This window comes from Ursus maritimus, unplaced genomic scaffold (assembly GCF_017311325.1).
Source record: "Ursus maritimus isolate PB19 unplaced genomic scaffold, ASM1731132v1 scaffold_25, whole genome shotgun sequence".
In the NCBI taxonomy this organism is placed as follows: domain Eukaryota; kingdom Metazoa; phylum Chordata; class Mammalia; order Carnivora; family Ursidae; genus Ursus; species Ursus maritimus.
Genome location: NW_024425008.1, coordinates 11,873,541 through 11,890,517, shown reverse-complemented (window position 1 = coordinate 11,890,517; position 16,977 = coordinate 11,873,541). Strand labels below are relative to the sequence as shown.

Here is a 16,977-nt window from a genome sequence, read left to right as displayed (position 1 = left end):
CGTGTGGCATGCTGGGTGCGGAGTGACAAACAGCCAGGGCTTCCAGGGCACTAAGTGTGGACCCGGCCAAGAACTGTTCTAAGAATCTCACATGTGTCAGCTCATTGAGTCCCTCCCACAATTTCAAGAGACTCTGGCTCTGGAATCACCTTGTGTGGGTAGAAGGGAAGGTCCCTGCTACACCTACTGAGGATGTGATTCCTTTTTTTTTAGATTTATTTATTATTTTAGAGAGAGGAAGAACGTGAGTGGGAGGGGCAAATGGAGAGGGAAAGAGAATCTGAAGCAGACTGCGCTGAGCGCGGAGCCTGACATGGGGCTCAATCTCAGGACCCTGAGATCACGACCTGAGCAGAAACCAAGAGTCGGATGTTTAACCAACTGTGCCACCCAGGCGCCCCAGGATGTGATTCCTATTAACACCAGAGGATGGATGGCGGGATGGATGGATAGGTGGATGGATGGATGGATGGATAGATGGATGGATGGATGGTACATAAAGACATAGACATAGAAAGGTAAATATCCGCCAAATAAGCATGAACTTAGAGTTTGTTCTTGGGGTTGCGCTCTACCATTTACTAGTTATGGGATTTTAGGGAGCTTCTTTGATCTCCCCAAGACCCATTTCTTGTCCATAATGGGGTTAACAATGTCTTCTTTGTGGGGCAGTGGTGAGGAACCAATGGTTGTAAACCAGCGAGGGGAGAGGGTCTGGCACGGTGCCTGGCCCACTGTGGGTTCTCATATATGGTGGGTGGTGACTGCTATCATTTATTACATGATTGGGCATATTCTCTGGTCGTGTATTGAAAGCACTTCTTTGGCGGAAGCCAGTGAGCATGTACTTCATGCTGTTTGACCCCCGCTTCGAGGGGACGATTCTGTAAGGTAGGGGTTCTCAGCCCTCTTTCCCTCCCGACATGCGCAGTGGGTGATATTCATGTGTCTGGCACACTCCCACTCCCAGGGTGCATTTCACAGGGCAGGAGTGCCAGCTACACTCGTTTGTCTCCAGGCCAGGGAAGCAACATTATTACAGGAATGAGCTAGATCCACTTAAATTTATATTAAAACAATAAATAAATAAAAGAAACGACAGGCAATCACCCTCAGGTTTTGGTGTTTGGGCTACAGTTTATTTGCAAAACAGCACCCCACGTCCACCTGCTGTCTTAGTGAGTAATAACAATGAGGAGCAAGGGCTACCAGGTGCCCCTGGGCTCTCTCATTTCGGTAGGTTTGGGGTAAAATCCATTCTGTCCCACAGCTATGAAGTGAAGGCCATTATCAGAGGGGTCTGGCCACCGTCCCCACCTGATTATGGAATGGTTCTCTCTTTGACCTTTGTTGAGTGCCTGGCTGAGATGCTAAGCCTTCTGCTGCAACCCTGGGGCACTACAGACATCAGGACGTCAGCTGGTGCGTCGCATGCTTGGCCGAGAGGTCAGGCCTGCCACGTCCCAGAGGGCTCTCTCCGTCCGGCAGGCAAGCTCAGGCTTGACCTGCCAAAGCAGCTGCTTTAATACTGAGTATCTTCAACCCTCCTCACCTGACCCTCCAGGCACACACCCCCCTCAGCCCTGTGGGACCAACTGTCCTCTCCTGTGTCCCCGAAGCACTTTGTTCTGTGGCTATTAAAGCACTCACCGTCGGTTTAAAATACATCTCTACCCCTTCCAGGGCAATTATTTCTTCTCTTTTGTTTGTTAGAGATTTCATACAATCTCAAATTCTTCATTAAAATAGCTGTGGGGTTTGCACGGCTTTCTGTCTATGAAATTAAAAACACACAAATCGGTGGTTTGGAATCTCATTGGGTCCTTCTCTAGACAGAAAGAGCCGTGGAAGGGACCCTGGGTGGCTCAGGCCGTTAAGCATCTGCCTTCAGCTCAGGTCATGATGCTGGAGTCCTGGGATCAGGATCGATCCCCACATCAGGCTCCCTGCTCAGCAGGGAGTCTGCTTCTCCCTGTCCCTCTGCCCCTACCCCTGGCTTGTCTCTCTCTCTGTCTCACACCCACTCTCTCTGTCTCTCTCAAATAAATAAATAAAATCTTTAAGGAAAAATCTTGCTTGTCTAGAACTTTCACTGTGGACACTGCCCTGGATTCCTGCTTTTAACCATTCTGCAGTCAGCTAGTCATTCAACAAACACCGAACTCCCACTTTTGCATCAGGCACGGTGCTGGGCGCACGGCATATTGAGATGAAGGAGACCTGGGCTGTGCCTTGGAGGTTGACACGATGTGACTGTCTAGCCCTAGATTTTTTTATAATTGAAGTATAGGTGACATACAATGTTATATTAGTTTCAGGTGTACAAATACGGACTCAATAACGGGTATGCATTACTCAGTGCTCCCCGTGATAGTGACAGTCACCGTCTGTCCACCACACGAAAGGATTGCAATATTATTGACCATATTCTCTATGCTATACTTCTCATCTCTGTCATTTTTTCCCTTTCTTCATCTACCTAGCCCTAGATTCTGCTGACATGTCGAAACCTCTTTCTATTTTACCGGCCAAAATGGGTTTATTCGGAGATAGCAGAGAATTGCAGTTCAAGACGAGCAAGCTCTGGCCAAACCACCCACAAGTCCAGAGGCGAGTCCGGGGAACAAATGAGAGGGAGCTCTTTTCCAGAGAAAAGGGGGAGGTTGGAAGGGCTGTTACAGAAACAAAAAGTCCATTGGCGCCCACTCGGGGTAGAAGGGTAGTGGCTCCTCATTGGCTGAGCGGTGACTGTCACTGACCGGGCGGTTGCTCTTCCTCCTGCTAGGGCAGTAAAACAGAAGCTAAACAGTATCGGACTTGCAAGGTGTAGATCTTCTGTGGGGTCTGCCCAGAGGTAGGGTGGGGGCGCGAGCGCCCCCTGCTGGCCTCCCAACCCCATTCTAAACTAAACTATAAACTGAAACGAAAGATTGCCTCATTAATTTTCACAGGGAGTCAACACACAGGATTCCTTCCTGAGTGTAATTTCCTGGAACTTTGACACCACCTCTATATTTCAAAATCTACAGTATTTTATTCATTCACCAAAAATCTCTGTAAGGCACTGTACCTAGAGTCGTAGGGGGGTGGGGCAGGGGATATAAAGCAGAAAACATAAAATCCATTCCTTCTGGGCACCCAATTCTAAATAACAGGAGTCACACGTAGACAGAAAATCTGGCCTCTTGTTTCATTTGTGATTACACGTGGCATGCCGTTGTCTGCCCTGGGACAGGCCCAGGAGGTGGCCCTGCTCTCCGAGTACTTGGGGTCTCCCCGGGAAAGAGAAAGGGGGGATTCAGAGTCAAGTATAACACCAGGCCAAAGTCAGTGGCTCAAAGAACAGTCTGGGGGCACAGAGGCCCAGCAGCAGCCAGTGTGGGCCCCGGGGGCTGCTGCCTGGAGGGGGAAGATTCCAACCAGTTCTGAGGAGAGGGAGGGATAGAGGACATTCCAGGCCAGGTGAGGGGCTTGAGCAAAGGTCTTGAAGGTTTAGGAATTTCTCGTTAGAAACTAAGACAGGAGGGGCACCTGGGTGGCTCATCTAGCTCTAGGATTCAGCTCAGCTCATATCAGGGTCGTGGGATTGAGCCCCGCATTGACTGCACCTTTGGCGGCGGGGGAGAGGGGGCGCGGGGGTCCACTTGAGATTCTCTCCCTCTCCCTCTTCCTCTGCCCTTCCTCTCTCTCTCTCTCAAAATGAATAAATAAAATCTTTTTTAAAAAAAGAAAAGAAGAAAGCAAGCGAGCAACTGAGACATGAAGGCAGTGGAAATGTGGGTGGGGAGAATTTGCTCCAAACGACGCCCACTCGGGGCAGGACCAGCAAGGGTGAGAGGGGAGGTGATAGGTACCCGATGCCGAATCTGCCACCTTGGGGGAAGCTGTGCCTCTCATTTCGTCCCCCTTCTTTCCTTCACCCAGAGTCTGGCCCCTTTCAAGGACGGCATGATAACCTTCACAGTCCGCCTGAAGGCCTGCCTTCCCCCTGCCATTAGGAGCTTGATTCTACAAAGGAAACCCAACATCAGGCATGTGTCCGGCATGGCTGGGGGTAAGTGGTGCCAGATGTTTTAAAAAAAAGGAAGAAAAAAATCCCTGGAAATACCAGCTGTGCAGGGCCCAGGAATTCCTGAGGTTTCCAGCTTCTGCTTGGGAAACAGGAAGTAAGGGCAGGAGGGTATTACTTCTGGTCACTACTTAATTTCGCAGAAGGAGCTCTGGCACGTAGGTCAGAAGACTCAGGTGAGAAAACCTTATTGGACGGCTCAGCACCAACAGTTCTGCTCGGTCACCCCACACGGGGAGAACTGCCAATGGCCCCAGATGATGGGGCCCGCTGGGTTTTCCCTCCAGGGAAAGGTGCCCCCAGATGACACTGCATTTTAACTTGGCTTTGATTTGGACAAAGTTTCCCTGTTTTGGTCTCCTCAGGGGGCGCCATCTCCCCAGACTCTTCCCAGAGTGACGCGGGACACGCAAGGCTCTGAAAGGTCCTGTGAAAGAAAACAGACATCAAAGTTGCCCCTGAACCCAGTGCCAGCAAAATTTCATGACGAGGAAGACTTTTCTGGTAATGGGAACCGCCAGAGGGGAAACCGGCAGCGTGGTTTCCAGAGCTACAGCAGGACGGTTTTCTTTGTTGATTGACATGTCTGGCTCTGTGGCTATTTCTGGGCCCATAGAATTATCTACTGTTGCACAACGAAGCACCTCCAAACTCAGCAGCTTAAACCATATTCTGCAGGAGGCTGTGCTTAGCAGGGTGGGTCTTCTGCTTCATGTGCTGTCCTGCCTGCTGGGGCTGGACCGTCTGTGATGGCTCCTTCCTCACGTGTCTGGAGTGTCCACTGGGAGGATCGGGAGCAGCCGGGGCTGGCCTAACGCTTCTCTGTCGCCGTGAAGCCTCCCCAGCAGTGGTAACCCAACTTCTTTACAAGGTAGTGCAGGATTCCAATTAGCACATATCAGACACCTGCTTGTGTCACATTTCCTAACGTCCCATTGTCAAAACAAGGCATGCGGCGAAGGACAGCGTCAACAGGGAAGGGGCCTCTTGGGCTGTGAACATGGGGGAATGTGCTTTATAGAAAACCATAATAGTCTCCCACAACCCCTCACACACACACGTGACGTACCAGCGAACACCAGCTGAACCCCACTGCTCGCTAGGACTTCAGGGAGCCAAGAGAGCCGAATGCATCGGAGAGCCTGGGTGCGAGTCCCCGCTTGGCTCCTTACTGGCCATAGCTGTGGGTGAGCTGTGTGACCTCTCTAAGCTCACCTGGAAACTGGAAGTAACAATACAATCCTCCCTAAGGAGCTGTTGGGAGGAATAATTGAGCTCATGTGGCTAAGACGGTCCATCCAAGTTGGCCACTGTCATGGAATGTGCCATGAGGAAAGACGCTCATTTTGCAGAATGGCTGGAACCCTCCAGTGTGGGACTATGTCTTCCAGGCCCTTACATCAGATTAGGAACATTAAAGGGACATAAAGTGAAGAAAAAAAAAGGAAAACCTTGCGTTGAAGTAAAAGGACTCTGAAGACTCACTTCATTTCTCTTGACAAAGGAAAAGCCATCATGACCTTAGATAGAGCTCGAGAGACCCAGGGGATGCAGCAATCACTTTAGACCCTCCCCTCATGCGTCCACCACCCCCTCCAAAAAGCCACTGCCACAGAGCCCTCTCTTGGTGTCCTGTTATTACTGGGGACAACTCGGGGGACTCTCCGAGCAGCAGTGGAGATGAATGAACCCAGAACACAATGCCCTCCGAACATTTCATTTAAAAGGAAACAAAGAAGCTTTGTGTACATAATACCTCTCTGATTTGTGGTATTAAAAACCCAATTTGCTCTCACAACAGGCTCTGGAGGTGGGAAAGGGGCAGCATAGGAAAGCCAGGCTTCTAGGCTGGCTGAATTCCCTTCCAGCTCACTCCAGATTATTTTTGGAGACACGCTGGGCTTGCTCGAGACATGCAGTCAGCTTCCTTGGGCTTTCGGGGACTGGGAGTGTGCAGTCTGCCCTCGTTTTGAAAGTCTGCCGCGTTGGCAGGCACTGAGGGTTTGAGGTCATGAGTTCCAGGCCGTTAGAGCAGAAGCTGGTCCTCGAACTTTCCCTGAGGATGGTTGCAGCTGCTTCATTCTACCATCCCCGAGGAGGAAGGTGCCGGAGAGAATGGTGGGCCCATCCTAGGAAGGCCCAGTGCCTGCAGCCCCATGGTGACCCAAGAGGGACTCGGGGGTCCCCCCATCTCAGGCTTAAATCCTGGGTGTGCCACGTACCAGCTGTGCAAAGTTACTTCATCCCTTTGAGCCTTGTTCTCCTCGTGTATAAAATACAAGTGATAACATCTATAAATCACTTCGCACAGACGGCCTGGCATGGAATAAGCCCTCCGAAAGTATTAGCTGACAGTATGATTGTGGAAAAGAGATGTCCACATATTGATACAGCAAACTGAGCATTTAGAATTGTCACCAAGATTATTTCTCCAAAACAGCCTAATTACGTTTTTCGTTGGGATGGTCTTTTTAAAGAAAATAATCCTTTAAAAAAAAACCACATAACTTTTCTTGTTTGTTTTTTCTCCAGTTACAGAATGATCCCTATTTATTACATAAATTTGAGAATATTGACAAAAAGCATAAAAGAGAACATAAAAAATCACCCAGTCTTGTCACTGGAGATAACCATGATTAACATGGAGATGTTTTCCTTCTAGTTCTTTCTCTCATCAATTTATTAAAAGGAGAATATGCCAAACATACTGTTTTGTAATCTGGTATTGTTTCTTTAACCGTATGTTACAAACATCTTTTCATATCATTAAAGATTCTCCTGTACCATAATTTAAATGTCTACACAAGATTCCGTTGAATGAATGTAACTCCAGCCCCTGCTGCCTGTATGCCTGTGTGCTGAGTAATTGACACACAGGAATGAACTCACGGGGTTCTCCTTGAGGTGGGCGTCATTACTGCCATCTCATCCGTGGGGGTACCAAGGCTGAGGGTCACACTGCTGGTCAGAGGCAGAATCAGGATTCAAACACAGGTTTATTTACCCCAGAGGAGGGCTGCGTGCCCCCAGAGGGGGTCATGGCATGCAAGTAGGGGGGTCCTCCTCCATCGCTGCAGGAAGCCGTCTGCTTGGAGGGAGAGTCAAGGATTCGGGGAGCCTGCTCAGCCAAGAATCTGCCCAGACAAAAGACACGAGCAGTCTCTTTCCCATAAAGCATACCCAAATGGCTCATCAAACGTGCGAAAAGGCACTCAGCTGCTTTAGGCTTCAGGGCAATGCCAACTACACCCACACTGGACGCCACTGAGCACTTGCTGGGGTGGCTAGAGCGGAGAGGACGGGCAGCACCAAGCGTTGGAGGAGACAGGGAGCAAGCAAGAACTCACCGTGCAGAGCGACAGAACCACTTCGGAAACCGCTTAGCAGAGCTACTAAAGCTGGACGTGCATCTCCCCTACGGCCCCAGGTCTGTGCCAAACACGCGTACCCCAAAATACATGTATTAATATGCTCAGGGCAGCACCCCATTTATAATAACCCCAACCGGAAGCCACTCAAATGTCCGTCTGCCACAGGACTGGGTACATACATTGTGGTAACGAGCATATCGCCCAGCACCGAGGATGAACCTGCTACCGTCAAACACGGCAGTAAGGACGGATCTCTGAAACGGATGGTGGAGTGACAGGAGCCAGACTCAAAAGGCTCTCACTGTAAGATTCCATCAGATGAAAACAGGCAAAAGTAATCTGCGTTGTTAGAAGTCAGGGTAGTGGCTACCGCGGGGGCTGGGGTGATGACCGTAGGGGCCCAGAGGGATTCTGGGACGTAGATAACGGTGTTTCTTGACTTAGGTGCTGACAACCAGGGTGTGTTCGTTTCCTGAAAATTCACCACGCTGTACGCTTAGGGGCATTTTTCTGGGCTGTGCTGCAAGAAGGAGTTCAGATTAGAAGGCTTTACCAAGAAGCAACTGACTATGCACGTGTCTTCTCTCGCCAAACCCAGGGCTCCGACCGGCCAGTGTGGTGGTCCTGCACCGGTCCCTGGCTCCAGCCTTTGAAAAGTTCTGCCAAGCCAACAGTGGCCCTCTGCCCCTGCTGGGCCTCCGCAAGCCAGACACATGGTCATTGCCTGCCCTGAATGCTGTCCCGGACCCCAGGTAAAGTGCTTGGGAGTGTCAACAGGGACCTCTGTGTCCAGCTACAGGGACCCTCCATGCCTGGCACCGAGCCTCGCTCATGACTCGCTCAGAAACGAGCTGTCCTCCCCTCCATTCCCATCCCTACCCGTTCCTGTCTTGTGCCCCTGCCCTGGAAAACATCTTGGGGATCACCCAGAAAGTTCCGCACTGGCTGCAGAAATGCTGCTGGCACCGTCACCCACCCACTTCGTCACCCAGGCCAGAAACCTGTCTGCACAGCATGAGGAAGAAAAGAAAAACACTAGTATTACCAATACCCAGAAAGAGCCGTTATTGACCCTGTGCGGTACGTTCTCCCAGCCCTAAGTAGAGCATACTGTAACACGGCTCTACTCATTCTGCTTCCACAGTAGCATCGCACGGAGCCCGCCTTGCTCCCCCCGCCCCGGCTCAGGCTCACATCTTCTCTGTGTTCCCCTGACCCACCAGCGCGACTTTTCCTGATGCGACATCTGATCACACGACTGTCCCATTTCAAATCCTCGGTGCCTTCCTGTGGCTTGCACCTTAGCCTGGTAGCAAGACCTGTATGGGGTGCCTGGGTGGCTCAGTCCATTGAGCGTCTGACTCCTGATTTCGGCTCAGGATCATGATCTCAGGGCTGTGAGATCGAGCCCCACATCGGGCTCTGCATTCAGCAGGGACTCTGTTTTTCTCCTTCTCCCTCTGCCCCTCTCCCTGCTCACATGCGTGTGCTCTCTCTCTCAAACAAATAAAATCTTAAAAAAAAAAAAAAAAGACCTGTAATGACCTGGCCCCTGTTCAGTGTCCTCCCCTACCCCGACACTCCAGCCATCCCCAGCCCTTTCCCCAAAGAGAAAGCTTTTCAAAAACATTCTTCTTTTATCATTTTGTGGACTCTGGGGTGGGAGGGTCCCTCAGAGACCCCACTCGCACCCGAGATCGGCACCTTATGTTTTTCCCTAGCACCGCCATGCTGCCATCTCAGGGACTCCTAGAGCAGATCATCGCCCAGTGGGTCACATGTTTGAAGCCTCCATGCTGTTCACATACCGCTCCCTCTGCCTAGGATGTGCTTTCCTCCTTGTCCGGCTGGTGAACTCCTATTCATCCTTCAGGACCCAGCTCCAGCACCACCCCCTTTGTGGGAGAGAATGGATTTCACCCTTCTCTGGGTCACTCCTCTGCCTGGACTGTTAACACTCACTGCTCTGTGTTGCAAGTATTTTGTGTTGCCAATGTAGGATTGCATGCTTCTTAGGGGCCGGGCCGGTGTCCTCTCTGTCACTATGGTCCAATCACCTGGCTTGTGCCTGGCATGAAGGAATGGCTCTGCAAAATGATTTTGGAGTGAATGAAGAATAGGCTTATAACCAGAATCTTTCAACTCTACGGAAAAGTTTCTTTAAGGAAAGAGAAAGACCTCACCCACTGCTAGCCCTGGAAACTTCTTGAGACACGTGTCTTCTGTCCCTTTGGTCTGCTGGCCCTGCCTCAGTGGCAGAGAGGGCACCACTGGTTTTGGGGTTTTTTTCTTGCTGGTTTGGCTGATCTTGGGCTCAGGTTATAGAAAATATAATGGGACTACATTAAATGCACGCTGATTTAACAGTTTCTCATCCAGCATGATTTGAAGGATGCCAGTAAGGTGCTTGAAATTTCAGCTCCACACATCCTCTTCACTCTCCCGCATCCCTTTAAGCAATGCATAGTCCGGGGCCATTATGAGTCTGGGGCCTGTGAGCTTTCCCTTGTGTCCCCAGGGCGGGCAGTCCCCGGTTCCTGAAGTACGAGCTTGGGGCATGCACAGGCAGCCTGACCTCACTGGAGGAGTACACGGAGCAGCTGGGGGACATGGTGGCCTTCTTCTTGGACTGTGGCTTCTCCCCAGAAGCAGCCCTGGAGAAGGTGGGGCTCCCCACAGGAGACTCGGTGGGCCACGGTCCCGTGGGGGCCTACAAGGTAAGGACACAATCGACAAGGGGCAGGATGACTTGAACAGGTGGGTCACCTTGCGTTTTCTCGGGGGGGGCGGGACACTGACACGGGAGGCAGGAGACCGACGTGGCCCCAGCTCAGCTTCTTTCTCGGTGTGCAGCCCAGGTGTGCAACCTCTCCGAGCTTGTCCCCTCACCAGGAAAATAGGATGTCCAACCTCTCCCCCGCCCACTAGTGGGCTCCCTGTGAGCACCCCACGTGTCCTTGAGCGTAGGTGTCAAGCCCTTAGAGACAGATCGTTGCAACTGTGTAAACCAAACTTGGGAGTTTTGTCTGGCTCCTTTACTCAGATCATCTCAGGGAGCTTTTGGAAAATCCTCCTTGGCTCCAACTTGCTGGCATCGGGGAGAACGTGCCTGGCCGGTGGAAGGCCCGGGGATTTGGGGCAGAGCCTGGGCCAGCCCGTTGGCAGTGGGGTTGGGTTTCTATCGGGAGAGGTGGGTCATGTTCTCGGCCGGCGGTGGCCCCCGGTGGTCAAAAGGCAGGGTGGGCGCCTCTCCGAGACACGGGCGCTGTTAGGGGTCGCCCCCCTGCTGTGTCTCTGCGGTTCCACACCAGCCACTGCTCGTCAAGGGAGAGAACCAGCTTCCCTCGGCCACTGAGCCCTCCTGGGACGTCTGTATAAAGCTCGGGAGGCCACCGTGCTGGAGGGGCGGTTGGCTGCGGGTTTCTCTGTGGAGGCCTCAGACCGCAGATATTGTCCTGGGCTCCCAGGTATTACAATTTGCCCAGTGTGGGCTCCTGCCAGGGAGGCCTGAGTTGCCTCTGATGAGAAGCAATTTTCTTTTCTTTTCTTTTTTTAAGATTTTATTTATTTATTTATTTATTTGAGAGAGAAAGAGAGAGAGAGAGTGAGCGGGAAGGAGAGGGAGAGAGAATCTGAAGTAGACTCCATGCTGAGTGCAAAGCCTGATGTGGGGCTCGATCCCATGACCACAGGATCATGACGTAAGCTGAAACCAAGAGTTGGGTGCTTAACCCACTGAGCCACCCAGGCTCCCCGAGAAGCAATTTTCATGTGTAAATTAGGTGCCCGAGCAGTTTTCCAAGGGCAGGGGAGGGTGGGGGGTGGAAGTGCAGCTAATGGGGTGGGGGGTTCCCGGGCAGGGTCTGGCCCCCCAAACGCACGGCCATTTACAGCAGCTATGTCACGCGCTGCTTTCACTTCAATGAGGAGCTTAAAGCCTGGAGAGAGAAAAGGACTTGGCCACTTCCCAAAGCCAGCCTGGAGCCCAGGACCCCCGGCTCCCATCTGTAAAATGTCACAGTAGAGGTGTGACGAGGAAGGGATGCTTGGCACAGAGTGCTTGGCGCTGCCCCCAGTCCGTGCTCAGCAGAGCCACGCTTCTCTCATGACACCGCACTTACCAATAGGCTTCGGTTCAACTTGGTCGCCTCTGGCCCAGGGCTTTATCCAAAAAGGCCAGCCAGCCAGCCCTCCTGGATTCAGCGTTGGCCCTGAGGGGAGCCCTGCCTGTCCCCCGTGAAAGTCCCTGACCTGTGTCCCTTTCCAAGTGCTGTGATTCAGACGCCAACCAGGCAGACACAGCCAGCGTGCTGCAGGGGAGGGAAACCTGTCCCTTCTTTCCTTCGAGGTCCTTCGGCGGCTCTACTACTAAAATTGACATAAGACAGATTAGTGGGAAAAAAACAAATTTAGCGTCATACCTACAGGAGCGCCAAGGGCGTGAGGCTCCAAGAAGTGACCAAAGCAGGTGGCTTTTATGCCTTTCAGACAAAAAAAACAATGAATTTGTGAAGGATTGACAAGACAGAGAAGTTTGGGCTTGGGGTAGTGAATTAGTGAGGAAGTTGCAAGGTTTGTTGGTAGAGCCCTCTCGGCCTTGGATTTCCCATCACTGGCGATAAGCATGCCTTCTACCCTCCTGGTACAGAGAGGGTACCTTCACGTGGGAGATTTATTTCCTGCTTTTCGGGGGGCAGGGGGAGGGGTGTCAGAGTGTTCTTCTTCCACTGGCATTTTCTCAAGTAACTTTAATTCAAAATAATCAGTATGCCGAAGTGGTGCATTTGGGGGAGGCATGTTTTCCCCCTCTGTGCCAACAGCAAGCCCTTTGGGCAGCAGCCACGACTCTCCCCGCGGATCATCATCCTGGCCATGTCCTAAATCTTTCATAAGCCCCACTGCAGCGACCAGAAACCATTCAGGGGAGAAAACACCACCACCAGAGAAAGTCACACAGGTCATCCTGAGGCAGGAGGAGCGAGGCAGAGCTCGGTGGGGTCTGGGCACAGGAGGCAGAGCAGACCCCAGTGCCTCCCGCGAGATCCTTTGCCCTTGAGTTGCTCTGCCTCTGACTCTCCCAGAGGTCTTCACCTGTGGTCCACGGGCCCTTTGAAGTCCATGGAGAAAATTCAGAGGCCCATGGAACAGGATGAAAAAAATTACATTTTGATTGTCATAGCCTCAAACTGAAACTGAGTATTTCCTTCCATTCTGAAAGCAGGCAACGAACTGCTGTTGTACCAGGAGATACTGTGACTCTGGCTGCCCAGAGAACTCCCAGATATTTTCGTGTCCCATGGCAGTTCTTCCTGATATCTCAGAAATCTCCTATGTTGATCACTACTTCATAATTACAAAGGTCCATCTGTCATCTTGTTCCTTAAGCTGTTAATGAAGCAGACATATCACTGTATCACAATTTTTCATAATCTGATAACTGCATTTGCAATATAATTGGCTTCCTTTGTAAACCTATGCATTTCCTCTTATGCAATTAAAAACTTTACTTGGAGTGGGGGTCTGTAGCCGCACCAGGCTACCGGAAGTGTCCACAGCACAAAGTGAAGGTTCTCTGTTTTAAACCAATCATTACCAGCAGACCTTCTCATTTTTATGTCACATGAAAGTAGAAGCTGTATTTTTAGAATAGCTACTTGGACCCCCTCCTTCATTCAGCTGCCCTGAACTCTTGGTGCTCAGGGTTTCCATCTGTGTCAATTCTGTTTCTCAACATCTTTTCCTTGATTTCTTTTCAGACAACAGTGCCTTGTGCCGCCATGGCTGGCTTTTGCTGCCCCCTGGTGGTCACAATGAGGCCCATCCCCAAGGACAAGCTGGAAAAGCTGGTGCAGGCCACTTGCTCTGTGGGAAACAAGGGACAACCCATTCATATCGGTGACCCAGGTGAGCGTCCACTCTCATTCATGATTCTGACAGCCACCCTTGAACTTCATCCCGAGAAGACGGGAACTTGCTGTGCTCCTGAACTCCCCTGGCTTGCCCTCGTCTTCCCCCCGGGGTTCCCCGGGGGTCCTGGATGAGGCTCGGACTCCCGCAACAGCATGAGGTCTGGATCTACAGAGGCCGCTCAGGTTTGAAAGTGCCGCCCTGGGCAGAATGGCCAGCCTCACCCATTACCTCCTGTGAACTTCAGGTGAACCTGGGGTGGGAGGAGCAGGTGACAGAGGGCAGCAGCTGAACTACTGTCCTGGAACTTGAGCTCAGAGCAACCTCTAACTTAGGCTGTTGTTCAGTAGCATATTTGGGCAGGAGAGGCTTTGCTCCAAATGTTAACTTGAACTGATCCCCGGTGTATTAACTCAGTCTGAGAGTGAGGGAGCAGATCCAAGCTTGGCAGCTGCCTAGGCCTCTTTGTGCTTCTCAGAGAACCTGATGGAAGCTTGGGACTGGGTCTCGGGTGAGAGCTGGAGCTCGCCATACCTCAGCTCGCTCAGCTGTGTAACAAGCAGAATCAGACCAAGCCTGCGTTCTCTAACGAGGCAGTCAGCACTGGCCACCCCCCTCACAGAAAGATCTCAGGACCACCCAAAGCAAAGTGCATTGCTGAAAGAATCCTTGAATTGTCTTCTCATCAGTGGAGCTGGCTTGGGCCCAACACATCCATCTTTCCTGTCCTCGGGAGCCTTCTGATGCCGAGCCAGGGGTAGGGACGCTGTTGGTGGTCAAGTGACCGAGTTGAGGCCTGTGTTATGTGACTCAGCCTGTACCAAGATAAACGCTGGCTCACAAATGCTGGCTTGGTGAGCAATCTGCACCAGGTGTCAGGCTGAGTGCACCCGGGCCTCCCCCCCTCCCCGGCAATCACGGCAGGGGTCTGAGATTCTCTGTTCTAAAACTCTACTACTCAGAATAGACTAGAAGCTAGCCAGCGTCCCGGATTGTTAAAGTCCTGAATCCTTTTCTCCACTACCAGCGACAGCAATCCTATGATTAGAGTTTTTTCTGGGAGAAAGAAACATAAACTACTCAATGTGTTCAACTTGCATGGGACCTGCCAGGGCAGGACCCATAGAATTCATTGTCTTCTTCTATTTGTAGAATTGTTGGGAATCAAAGACCTTTCCAAACCTGACTATGGGGATCCTGTGGCGTGCCAGCCAGGGGACGTCCCAGTGTTCTGGCCTTCTCAGATGACCAGTCTCGAAGCCGTCAGCAGCTGCAGTACGTCCGGGCTTAAAGGGGGCTATGACTATGACCCAGGATGGAAGCGGGTGGGTCTTTAGTTCTCGGAAGCCTAGACCTACAGTGTAGAGACTTAAGAAATGGAGTCACAAAACAAAATAAGACATACAGATGTCCCGGGGCTGGGTCTCACCAGCACCTTGTATGTTTGATTAAATATAGTCCCACCTACACAAGGCTCCCAGTCCATTCTAATAGAAAGACCAATATTTAGCTTGACTTTCTGAGACGTTTTGAAGGTTGGTGGGGCTTTGAAAACAAGAGTGAAGGCAAACAGCACCACTAAACACCCCACCTCATGTGGTATTTGCAGGGCACAGGGGCCCTCCTTCCCTGCAGTTCTGCGTTACCCACAGTCAGCCGCAGTCAAGAAGCAGATGGGCCTCCTTCTGACGAATCGTCAGAGGGTCATAGTGGCCTCATGCTACGACACATGCCTACATTACTCCCCTCACTTCCTCTCATCACATGCACGTGTTGTCATCTCACATCGTCACGAGAAGAGGGTGAGGACAGCACAGTCAGATATTTTTAGAAAGGGAGACCACATTCACAACCCTTTTATTAGTGTATTTTGTGATCGCTCTATTTTGTTATTAGTTATTGCTGTTAATCTCTTACTGGGCCTAATGTATAAATTAAACTTCATCATAGGGATGTATGAGTAGGAAAAAACATAGTCTATATAAACTATGTGCGGTTTCACATCCACTGGGGGTCTTGGAACATATCTTGATAAGGGAGGGCTCTGCATTTTAAAGCAATACTGTCCATTTATTTTTTTCAAAGACGTAGGGTGATATTACAATGAAGAGACACACGAGGGTGCCGTAACTAGCTCACGGGTAAGGTAGGGATGTGACAGAAACGTTAATAACTACTGCAGCCCATTTCGTAGACATCAGAAAATTCTAGCCAGCTCAGCCACACTTGCACTACAAATCACAGAATTTAATGTTACTTTAATTTTTTTGAAAGCATTCATATAAGTTTAGCTATCAGAATGGCCTCACGATGAAGACTATTTCTAATATAGTGATGAGGCATAAATGCTAAGATCCATGGCATTCTATTCGTTTGTTTATTTTTTTTAAAGATTTTATTTATTTGACAGAGAGAGAGAGAGAGAGTACAAGCAGGGGGAGCGGCAGGCAGAGAAAGAGGGAGAAGCAGGCTTCCCACAGAGCAGGGAGCCTGATGTGGGGCTCGATCCCAGGACCCCGGGATCATGACCTGAGCCGAAGGCAGACGCTTAACCGACTAAGCCACCCAGGCGCCCCTGTTCCTTTATTTAACATTAAATGTATTGGGCATCTACGATGTGCCAGACAGGGACCCGGATCTTGGGAATACAATGCTGCACGAGACAAGATACAGGTCTCAGGGAGTTTGTGGTCATTTCTGAGTGTGTGTGTATGCTCATGTGTGTTCACACATTCATACGCGTGTGGTAAATATTGTCCAGCATGATGGTGTCATCCCTCTCCTGCCACCAGCCACGAAGGGTGCGCTGCAGAAGCGGGCTCACTGCCACGGGTATCCCAGCAACCTGCAGCCCGTTAGCTCTGCTTGAAATAGCACACCGGATTTGTAAATGAGGCCAAATGACATCACTGGTTTAGGGACGACCTTGAATATTTCTAATTTTACAAAAATCATGCTGGGGTGACTGGGAGGCTCAGGTGGTTGGTCATCTGACTCTTGATTTCGGCTCAGGTTGTGATCTCAGGGTCGTAAGATTGAGTCTCACGTGGGGCTCTGCCCTCAGCGGGGAGTCTGCTTCTCTCTCTCTCTCCTTCTCCCTCTGCTCCTCCCCCCACTAGCGCTCTCTCTCTCTCTCTAAAAATAAATAAATAAATCTTTAAAAAATCATGCTCAAACTTCAATATTTAAACTTCTATTAGCGGGGCACCAGGGTGACACAGTCGGTTAAACGCCTGCCTTAGGCTCAGGTCATGATCCCGGGGTCCTGCGATCGGGCTCCCCACTCAGCTGGGAGTCTGCTTCTGCTTCTCCCTCCCCCCTCCCCCTGTTCATGCTGTCTCTGTCTCTCTCAAATAAATAAATAAAATCTTTTTTAAAATAAAAAATAGATAAATAAACTTCTATTAGCGATAGATTCATTGCTACACACCTCAAGCCGGTGGGGCAGAAGCCTGTGTCACACTCTGAGCTTGGTGTTAGAGCGACCAGTTGTAGGTTCTGTCCAAAACACAGAAAAACAGTGATTGCATTCATCAAAATCCTTAATTCCTGCCTCTCTAAAAATTAAGTTAGAATGCTTCATGCAATTATCAGGCGGTTTTCCTTCTGAAGTGTTGACTAACTTTGGCT

At 50.7% G+C, this 16,977-nt stretch overlaps 1 protein-coding gene across 13 annotated transcripts in view; it reads left to right on the top strand.

Moving 5' to 3' along the window:
* DGLUCY (D-glutamate cyclase) overlaps positions 1 to 16,977 on the top strand; it is a 74,029-nt gene that overhangs the window by 25,357 nt on the left and 31,695 nt on the right. For 9 of the 13 annotated variants that reach the window (XM_040641534.1, XM_040641531.1, XM_040641530.1 and 6 more), the window contains exons 3-8: positions 3,925 to 4,054; positions 4,435 to 4,573; positions 8,039 to 8,192; positions 9,959 to 10,157; positions 13,197 to 13,344; positions 14,500 to 14,622. In XM_040641534.1, the coding sequence (XP_040497468.1) occupies positions 4,034 to 4,054; positions 4,435 to 4,573; positions 8,039 to 8,192; positions 9,959 to 10,157; positions 13,197 to 13,344; positions 14,500 to 14,622 (784 nt within the window). In that variant the 5' untranslated portion in view covers positions 3,925 to 4,033. Of the gene's footprint in view, positions 1 to 2,483; positions 2,611 to 3,924; positions 4,055 to 4,434; positions 4,574 to 8,038; positions 8,193 to 9,958; positions 10,158 to 13,196; positions 13,345 to 14,499; positions 14,623 to 16,977 lie in introns of all 13 variants that reach the window. The other 4 variants (XM_008698671.2, XM_008698637.2, XM_040641526.1 and 1 more) reach the window with 3 other exon arrangements.